At 46.0% G+C, this 10,780-nt stretch overlaps 1 protein-coding gene across 1 annotated transcript in view; it reads left to right on the top strand.

Moving 5' to 3' along the window:
- The window catches only part of T265_10397 (hypothetical protein), a gene marked incomplete at both ends in the record, with an annotated part of 36,335 nt that extends 34,752 nt beyond the window's left edge, over positions 1 to 1,583 (top strand). The window contains 2 exons of the mRNA XM_009176761.1: positions 808 to 1,162; positions 1,250 to 1,583. Of these exons, the coding sequence (XP_009175025.1) occupies positions 808 to 1,162; positions 1,250 to 1,480 (586 nt within the window). The remainder of the gene's footprint in view (positions 1 to 807; positions 1,163 to 1,249) is intronic.
- Positions 1,584 to 10,780: the final 9,197 nt, after the last annotated feature.

Genomic DNA, 10,780 nt, shown 5'->3' with positions numbered 1-10,780 from the left:
TCATCATCAATGCACATTTCGTGAAACTCCAGGGAGTGTGGATCTGCCGAATCCAGACGGTATGTAAACTATGGTGTACTGGAACTAGGGTTCGCGTACAAATGAACGTTTGTCTCATTGTTTGTCTCCCTGCTACACTTGGTTCTCGGAAATATGGCTCCTCTATGGCGCTGAGTAGATAGGCCTTATGTAGTCCGAATCTCAAACTTTGTCTTTCCCAGACCGCTGCTATCAAATCGTAGTGGATTCAAAGACCTATACGTGCCGCACTTGCGTTTGTTTGTCTCTCCGTCTTCACCGAATGTGACGGTGTCACCTTTAGCGATTGACCTCACCTATTTCGCAACACTGATTTGTCATCCTTCTTCGCGTTTCTCAATCATTCTTTGTCAGTCTCGCTCAGATATGTGCAGTTTTTCTCACCGAACCAGTTGAACAGCTTCAATTCAAGGCTTGAGACTTGTCTAACGGTTTCCTTGCTTTTCTTCTGTGACTGGGATGAAAGTATGATTTGACCTTGTCGAAATTTCGGGAATTCCAACGCTGTCGTCCCTCGCTTGTATTCAAATGCCTATCGGATGAACCCCAACAAGGGCGAAACCGTTAGTCATTGCCGAGTGGTTTTCAGGAACCTTATCGGTGTAGTGTGTTAGATGAAATCTTCCGTATTCATTCGATGCCATGTTGTTTTCTTCAATGTCAGAAAAAGCTCTCAGTTTAAACTCACGTCCATCATTCTATTCCTTCTATTTCTTCGCTTTTTTTATTGTACCTGTTTATGTTTCTTCTCTAATCGCATCCACACAGGAATGTTTTTCTCCATTTGGTGCAGTTGGCGCTGGTACCGCCATCCAAAGACAATTCTCTTCAACTACCGACTACAACAAATCTCAATGTCCCTGCTCCCAATGAATCGGATCATTGTCAACTTGTTGGCGTTTGTCTGACACGTTGGTTGGCTCGCGCCGACTCGGTCAACGGCCCTATGGATAGACGGTGTTTCGCACTGTCCTGTCTCATGGCTCTCCGGTTTTGTGCTCAGAGCAGCGCGACTCTGTTGACTGATATTTCCGCTGTTGATGCGACTGTGCTAGACACCTGGGCCGCTTCGAACACGCTAAATGCGAACTGGCTTGAACCCGTGGTTAACCTCTGCATTCAGGTGAGTTCAGTGCATAGAGTCTACGATTAGCTACTCATTGTCATGTCGATATCATCCTGATTGTTATTGACTTTTCATATTGATCAGGTCTTGTTCGACGAAGACCGTGGTCCCGCATCCTACACCGATAGCTCACGATTCCCGCATCCCCAGTTGGTATCCACTCGGTCGTCCCTTGTTCATCAGCTGTTGTCCGAATTTGCCTCTTGGCAGGAGGGTGTTGGGGGTCCATTATCAGCCGATGCTTTATTTCGCTGTCACGTGGATCCGGTCCTTCGTGCCCAATTAGATACGCAACTTTCGGGCTACCAGCGCTAACTGCCAGCTGATTCCCGGTCCATTGTTGTCATTTATGCTGTTTACTGTGGCTTTCGTTCCAGAACCATGTGCTTGACCTGACGGGTTGTACAGAAAATCCGACGAATTATTTTTACTTCTTACTTTTGATGTTCTATACAAATAATAAATGAGTGATAATCGTTCAGCTGTAACACCGGTGCCTAGCTGCCATGCCGCCCGTAGGAAGCATAAGGGCTGGGATACTGCTAGGTTGCCCAAGCCTAGATTGGGAAAGTCGAGAGGCAGAGGTCGGGTTAGAACCACGGACCTTCCAGTCAGTAAGTCCGCGCTCCAGCCATCATGTTCTGTACGAAACAGCCTAATTGTCGCTGTTTCAATGTGCGAGCAGATTGTTAAAAGGCGCCAAGGGTAAATCTTGAAATAGGCAGTCCACATAAGCTGACTTGCCTCGTGGTGAGCAGGAGGTTGCTGTTTCACGTTTAACCTTTCGTTCACGTTATGTGTAGTCATAATCTGTAGTACGTACAGATACGTACGTTCTTTGGACCTGACTACTAATTTGCAAACTTTTGGTCACTATTCGAAGAGGAACGGTCAATACGCGCCACGCGCCGACAATATCCCCTCGGACTGTGATGAAACTTGGACACGCTAGTGGAAATCCGCTCTTCAAGCTTGTTGGAACGTCGGCTATTCCCTTCAAAGTACCTACTTCGTGTTCGTTTTATGACGTATTCAACGCAGAAAAGCAAGCGGGTGGTATAGGACACTCGTTTTGGGTGCGAAATAGTGATAAAACCACTATCGATCGACAGTAGAAGTTGACTCTTTGAACTCATTCGAATTTATAGGAGAAATAAACTGCGATATGCTGACAGTTCTTTTACTATGTTCAGTCACGAGAGTAAAATATGATATATAAATAAAGAGGGGCAATATGTTGAACGGTCAATGATCGGTTGATTTCTGCAAGTCACCTGATCAGTGTCTGGTTAACCAAATTGCTCGTTTCGCCTGGTTTGGTGCAGCCAAAGGTCGTACAATCTCTGAGTTCAAATAGTAGCACTAGGAGTTGTGAAATAGTATCTTGGGGTTTGCACCAGATCTGATGGCACCGTGACAGAGGAAGTGAACGCACGTATCCCGTAACGCAGAATTGTGTTTGCCAATTTGCGCCACTTGGGGCATCAAAAAGGCATATTGCTGGGTCTCAAAGAATGCGCGTATCATATTACAGGCTTAGTCGTCTTAGGTGCAGGATATGAGACATGTTCAGGTTTTTAAGCACCGATATCCCACAAGTATAGCTGGAACCTGTGACTTCTCAGAGCGGTAATGGGGGAGACAGGTTTTTGATGAAGCACATGGTACTTCATTCAGTGCGTACATCCAGTACCGCAAGGCAGGGTGCATGGACCATGTGTTACGCATGCCGAGAATAGTATTGTGTTCCGTGCCTAATTCAGAGACGCGGAAGCCTGGAAGTGGACAGAGTTTAACGTGGCTAAAGTGAATGAAAACGCTACGAAGAGTTTGGATAGTTGTCATGCTGTCCGCCTTCCAGGATGGGATCCACGTTACCCTCTCTGTGCCTATGGAAAATCTTAGTTGCATTTAAGTTGTCGAACTGAGTGCTGCGCGTTTGTTGTTGATCAGCCCTAGTTCACTTCTCAAACCTTTTTGCTTCTCCTTACCTTGAAAGGCTGTATTCAGTCAAACTGACATGGTTGTTCAGCAGCGAACCATGATCGTTCTCATCCGATGATGTAAATATAGTTTAGGCGGTTTTGATGGATAAAGCCTTGAAGTTTGTGTTCCGAATGAGTTAGTCAGGTTGATTCGACGGTCAGTATCAAATGGATGACTTTTAGACTTGAAACATAGTTTTGGCATGCATCATGATACAGAATTTATGCCATTCGTCTTGGGATGACTTTTCGTATGAAGAATGAGGTCTTCGCAATAAGCTACCTTTGTCATCACAGCCCGAGTATTTTCATGCGGTTTCCTGTCCGTATCGCTGTGCAACACCAAACGTTACCGCCCAGACTGCACGCTCTGGTCACCGACCATCATGTTAGTGTCGTGGTAGCACATTAGCCTCCAATTTCTAGTAAAAGGTGACTACAGAACTGTCAATGCATACACTGACACTTTGAGATTGGTTAATGTTGGCCCTCCCATGAGGATCTCTCTGCTACTACCCTCAGTAGATGTTTTTTTTTCTGAGGGAAACCCAGCCCGAGCTTCTGGTCGAAAATCTCAACTCGCCAGACCAGGTGAAGCATAGAGTTAGTACGAGTTAGAGTGACTCATCTTGTCTTGGATTTAGCATGTTAGTCTGATTGTGTTTTCAGTTTTTCCAGTCCCGATTTCTTGCAGTTTGTATGTGCTGTTTAGTTTTGGTCGACTGCATGTCTGAATCGTTCAACTGCGTTGCTGTGAGCTACCTTTACCTCCCTTTGCCAGCTAAACTATTGGACAGGAAAGTAAACCTCATACGCACCTTATTTTCAAAACCCGAACATCTCAACGTGCCTTCTTGAACTTTCGTTGACATTCATTGACTATCACGAAGTTGTAGATGAACGCTGCAAATTAGTTCTACAAGTTCCGTAATGAAACCCACCTTCCATTAGACGCGAGGCGGAGTTGTGAAAAGAACCATACTCGTAGGCGTCATCAGTAGTATCCGCTGGAAGCTTGTTTTAGTCGTCTGTCATATACAGGCGGATTGTAGTACTTATGACAACCGTAAATCAAGCTTTAGACTGTGTGAGTTGTAGCAATTGTAGAGATATTTATTGTCGATTTTCTGAATGTGAGGCAGAATGCCAAGCAGTATCTAAGGTCTCCGAATTCAAGCTGAAAGGGATACAGTTTTTCAAGTATTGCTTGCATATTTTTCATTATTTTCTCGGGCAATTTGTTTACCTACATGCTCTCCTCACCGTTTCCGGAGGGAACGTGTATTCCAGTATGGCAAATAGCATTGGGCTATGCATTTAAAAGATCTCCTGAACTCTCGGAGGACCCTGGACACTCAGGCTGGCAACATGTGGGCGTTGATTTCCAATTTTTTTGGGTGAACATGGGTCATCCGTGGTCAGGATCCACAATAGTAGTCCTTCTTACATGACGTCCTTGCCCCACTCGCCGTACAAGTCACAATATTCTGAGGCTTTCTGTGGATCCTGTTGTGTCGTCCGGAGGTAACCCGTCAACCCGCGTAAGGAAGAAGCCAAAGTCGAGCATAGGGACAGGTCTTTTTTGCCGCGAAGTAAGGCGGTTTATAAACATCGGAAAAATGGCATGAATTGGCTGAGACTTTCTCTTCGACCGAATAACCAATAGGAACCAACAGTTATGCACGATCGAGCAGAAAAGTAACGAAATGCAACGACCAATAGGAGTCACACGTGAGAGCGGAACGAGGATAAGTCAATAGGGACTCAGCACGATGCAATCTGGTGGCTGAACGTGTGCTGACGACAAATATAAGCAGAATGTGAGAATTGACCAGAAACGATCAGTTCGTAGTTAAGACGAAATTTTAGACAATTAACAGTTCCCTTCTTTTAACATATCCTTTGGCAGTTCCTTTGTTTGCTTAAAATGCGCTTGCTTATTCAGTTCGTCTTGTAGCTCCTGCTGGTACTGCCTGATTACCATCGCCGTGTATGAATGAAATATGTCGGTAAACATAAATCACTGTGACGGACAGTTGGCAGTTCCTTGAGTGTTCACGCCTGGTAGACTGTATTGCTCATGAGTTCATGACCTTAACTCACGATTTCCTGTACCTTGAGCTGATTAGTACTATTCGATTAACATGTATGTTGCAACCCTCTGAAGACCCTTCGATGGCATGCCAACGTCTATATGTTTGATTGTTCTGCGTGGCTTTTATCTCCTCTCGTTGTTTCATGGCACTGCCCCGCTCCTCCTTGGTTTCAGTAGTTTGGTTACACGTCAAGTCCGCCAACTATTTCACGTTTGATGGCAAAGATTTTTCTGGCGACTTAAGTCATTGATGCCACCAAGTTTCAGTGATTATCGTTCGACAACAGTTCACTTATTGTGCTATTTAAACCAATCTGCTCTACTCGTGCTTTCGCGTCACGTAACTCACCCAAAACTGAGCTTTTTGCGCGCATTGTGATGCAGTCAGTTTGAACTGCACGATTTGATGGTGTACATTTTAACCAGTAGCAATTCTGCTTGACAGCGCTACATGCTTTGCAGGCAGTTCTCCCTAGCTCACCGTCACTTATTATATTATCTTGCACCGCGTCACTGCCAATGCACTTGAAGTGAATTTCTGCGAAGTTCCCAGCTAATGGACGTTTGGTCGTTCTTTCTGAAAAACCTTAGGTCAGGCATCTAATGGCCGCTCTGCTCCGCCGTTTCCTTGCTGATCCATACCGGTATATTATCCGCGATTGAAGCTTTGCGGGTTTACCGACACGTCTTGGTTCTTTTGGTTCGCCGTTGTCAGCTTCGCATTCATTTGTTGATAATGTATGCTTGAAAAACAAACAGCTTTCTGGTGCTTTTGAGGCCGCCGCTGGTGTGAGATCGTTGTCCACGTTATGTATTTACCGTGCTGAGACCTACAGGAGTCTTCGCGAAGCTATCGCTTGGCCCTTCAGTAAACTACTCTTGCATCCACATCACAATGTTCCCGCAAACTAATCACACACACTCAGCATCCTTGTGAGTGGTTTTCTCTATGAAAACGAGAGATTCAGTCGAGTCTTTCGTGAATTGCAAATTAGTGTATTTTTCGAAAACACTCAGGTACCGTCTTAGAATAATCCGCGATTACTATGGATACATAGTGCCCAACACTCTGCTCCCCACTACCCTTCAAAAAATCTAACGCCTGACTCTTAATGAGGTGCTCCTCCTTCAACGTAACTTGACGCAAATCGTATTACCCACGCGTCTATCCAAAGGCACTTACAACACCAAAACCCCACCGTCTGTAACTGGTATGGAATTATAAAATCTGGTGCTAAACATTTGGACTAACCGTCAAGCTGTTCTGGCCAGCTTGAATATCCTGCTGGGGACAGTTCTGCTACGTGCTCAGCGGTTCTGCTTTGTGGTCAAGCTTTCTTTGGTTTCTAAAGTGAGAACCGCGGGGGATCATATACCAGTTCCAGAATAGTTCGCTACTCGGCGAAAGCAATCCACAGCCGGTCCTAGCTACAGACGCAGGAAGCGCTACAAATTTAACCTTAGTTAACTCGCTCATTTAAGATACATATAGAACGGAACAGGACAGGACAAATGTTGTATAAGCCCTTATGCACCAGCAAGTGGCGAAGCGAATAGGAATACCAGATAGAAGTGCGGCTAGGGCCTCGAACGTTCTTAATAATTGCCAAGAGCAAGCTAAAATGGAGCGTAGGCTGCCAAACATTCTTCTGGTGAGGAAAGCTTCACAACTCTGATTGAGGCTGGTTTTATTTAGGTTTTCTGTTCATCACACGAAAGCTTCTAACGCGTTCAAGTACGTTCGTTTCTTATAGAGTCTTGAAACGTTCTCCAGAACGCTGTCCATCCATTCAGTCGTCCAATCAAAACCGCTAAACACCTCATACGCCGAGATAATTGGACCCAAACATTTAGTCCTTATATCATATGACATACCATGGAATCCAGATATTTGGCCTGAGGCCATCTGTTGAACCCACTCCAGTGCACCGCTGACATCTAATGACAAAGACAACGCGCTTGCATACAGCATTCAAGATGTGGCCAAAATGGTGCACTACCATAAAAACTCTATTTTTTTATCCCAAGCCGAGACTGCCCTACTGGTTTTGCAGGATACTGAGTCACAACGCCTTAGGTAAAACTCCTCTGTTCCCATCCAAAATTCTGACTTCCGTCACCCCAAGACACGTGACGAGCAACCGTCGCCACCCAGATATTGGATGGACAAAATGGAAATGTCTTTGCGTTTAGCTGTATCTCTTACTTTTTCCTTATCCAATCAGCTATAAGCTATAGGTCAATCTTTGGTCATTTCCAATCGGAAGCACTGGTAGCTGCAAACAATGAGTGCGAACTACAAATACGCACGCAAGCTCACCAGCACAAATGTCGTGCGGAAGCGTCTATTGTGACGAGCAAGTGAAGAGGGTTCCAAGCTGTACCGCCATGGTGCCTAGGATCCCCTAAAGGGTACCTTGTGACGAAAAATTTCCTCCAAAAATAATCTTTGGCGGTAATTTCAGCAACTTGCGGTCCTAAATTCTGCGGCAGAATAGTTTGCGGATTTTAAGTGTCGCTTGAGGTCTAGGCGAATAAAAGACTATCATCCCTGTTTTGGTCACTCATTTCATTTCCTAACTTCAATAAGAATGCAGGAGGTATATAGACTAAACATGCGGCGGATGGCAAGTTTTTGGGGCACTCTGTGCCTCGTTCTAGGTGGTACAGTTGTGAAACCGGCCTCATTCTTTGAAACAGCTTTGTACTAACTCGTTCTTTGCAGGAGGATGAAATGTCCATTTTAGGATGATATCTCCACAACACCTGGTACACTCCTGTAAGCTGCTGCGTACTGTTTTTCTAAGAGACTTTTGGGTACTTCAACATTATTGCGAACTGCTTCGGGCTTTCAAGAAGCAGTATAACAGAGAGCTATTTCAACGTATGCTTGAAGGATTGTGGATGCACCACCAGACGGAAAATGAAGAATCAGCATGCTCAGATTATCTTGGCGCTTACACGGATTATCGGGTTGATACACAGGATCGAGGCTTTTGCCCAAATTTCCCGGGTCGCTTTTGTTCTTGTCGTCCAGCGGCTGTCGTTCACCGGAAAGGCACAGGTGAAAAATGGTGTAGAACTGCTCTTCTTGTTCTCAGCGCGGGACAGTATGCTCGGGAGTGCGATGATTCGCATAAATAAATGTCTAGTAGTGCTTTAAACTGGGTTCTAGAAGGAGACTGGACAACTCTCGGAGGAAGGTCATAGGTCATTCCAGAAGCTACTACCCGAAATGAGAAAAATTTTTATCTAATGAATATGTGCTCTCTGGGCTTGAAAATATTCTTATCATCCCCTCGCCGTGGATTTGCTGGGCCGACGGTGAAAAACCTGTTTGCCGGGCTTCGTTCAAACAGGGCGTAAGTAAGAATTAGGTCCCCTCGGTGGCGGTGATAATCCAGGGGGAATAGGTCAAACTTCGCGAGACGCGCCTCGTAGTCCACGGATTTGATGCCGCCAACCATTCTCGTAGCGCCTTACTGGGCTCGCCTAATGAGGGTGACGTCCTTCATGCGTCCTGAGTAAACAACTTGGTTGGCGTAGTCCAGGGGCGGTCTGACGCAGGCCCCATGGAGTATTTGGAGGTCCGTGCGAGTAACACGGGAGAAGGTGCGCCGGCTCATCCATGAAACGGCGAAAGCCTTTTGGGCCGATTTCTAATGATGTAATGAGAAGGACAAGTTTGAGGACACCCAGATAACCAAACCCTTTTTGGCATCTATCCTCATGATGTTTTCCGGTCCTTTTTCACCGTGCATGACGAAGGCATTAGCTGAGTCTCTTCCAAAAGACATATGGACGCACTTTTTGTCATTCAGAGGAAGGTGCTCGTCCAACTACTGCCGTTTTGCAGCGTCTACGTCCATTTAAACAGCAGTGACATTAGAACTCCAGGATTTCAAGTCGTCCGCAAAAAGTAGACATGGACTTGCAAGAACATCTGGAAGGTCGTTGATCTAGTTCGGAAACAGCAGTAGTCCCAGGACGGAGCATTGAAGAACTCCAATGGGGTCTGGTGCTGGAGAAGAGTAGGTCCATTCTTACTCGGAATTATCTATCTGATATAAACGTCTTGATTCAGTGGAGGATTTTCCCTTGAATCCCGTAAGACTCGAGTTAGTGGAGCAGAGGGACGTGTGGGTCCATATTAGCTCCTTTTGAGAAGCCGGAAAATTGGCATACGAAATGAGTCCTTCGTCCATGGCTTGGGTCAAGCTGTCCATAAACACGAGCATGTTTGCCAGGCAAGAGCGGCTTGGGAGAAATCCGTGTTGAGCTGGAGATATCAGACTGCTGGAAGTAAGGTGATCTAGGATAGCTCACTTGAGAGTGCGTTCCATCACCTTGCACGACACGCTAGTGAGGCTTATAAGCCTATAGCTGCCAGGCGATAGTCGGTCACCAGTTTTGTAGATTGGCGTGACAATCACTCTCTTCCAAGCAGAGGGAAGGCGGCCTTCGTCAAGCGACTTACGAAACACCATGTGTGAAGGACGTTTTCTTCAGGATCCTTGGATGGACCTCGTCGAGCCCCAACACGCAGAATCAACGCGCAGGGTGGATTGATCCAGTGCAAGAGTTGATGAAACGCCCCCCACCGTGAAGACCAAGTTGGTTAGAAGCTGTTCGTAGTTCCGCTTTGACAAGAGTGGATGTGACGGGGACGCTGAATAAAGACCTGTATGCCGTTCTTTGTAAACTTCAGATGCCGCTGTTTTGTCACTCGTGGGTTCTCCGTCCCTGGCCCACAAGAAGAACGCGGATGGCTAGCTTCTGCGGCGACACCTCATGTATTTGAACAGAACATTTCTGTTTTTCTGAGCGAGGTTTAGAAGGGTGGCTTGTTTTAGTATGTTCCATTGGCGGTTCTCCGTCGCCCACAAGAAGAACGCGGATGGCTAGCTTCTGCGGCGACACCTCATGTATTTGAACAGAACATTTCTGTTTTTCTGAGCGAGCGATAGAAGGGTGGCTTGTTTTAGTATGTACCATTGGCGGATTTCTGATTTACAGCGGTTCCGCATTTTACGAAATACCAACACATCCTCTTCATCTCACGTGGTCAACTTTCCAGAATACACCGAATACGTTTTGGCAGCCTGCGACTCATCCGATTGCGTACTGGTTTTTTGGGACGAACATCGCGTCAGCCTCGTGAACATTCTGGAAAACGTTATTTTATAATTCTTCCAATGAAACTGGTCCAAGCTTAAGTTGTTGAATAAAGATGCGCATTCGGCATAAGTCCCGAAACAATGTGTTGATTCCACCCGCGAATCAACGGTGACCAGCGGTAACTTTCCTTGTTTTCTGACTACTCATGAGTAACGTGACTCGCATCTGTTTATTATGACACCGTTTCGTTTCTTCGCTCGTTTTCCCCCTGTTTCGTCCCGGCTTAAGGTCCGCTTATGCCTCAGTAACTGATGTCAATACTTAATTTGCCCGTCCGTCATTACTTGCAAGTTCGTCTGGATTGCACCTATTCACGAGCGTCCACTCCGACCGAAAAGCGCGCCGACCGGGTATCGA

Source organism: Opisthorchis viverrini (assembly GCF_000715545.1).
Source record: "Opisthorchis viverrini unplaced genomic scaffold opera_v5_371, whole genome shotgun sequence".
Classification (NCBI taxonomy): Eukaryota; Metazoa; Platyhelminthes; class Trematoda; order Opisthorchiida; family Opisthorchiidae; genus Opisthorchis; species Opisthorchis viverrini.
The sequence above is the reverse complement of the archived record's forward strand: the minus strand, read 5'-3'. Positions and strand labels throughout refer to the sequence as shown.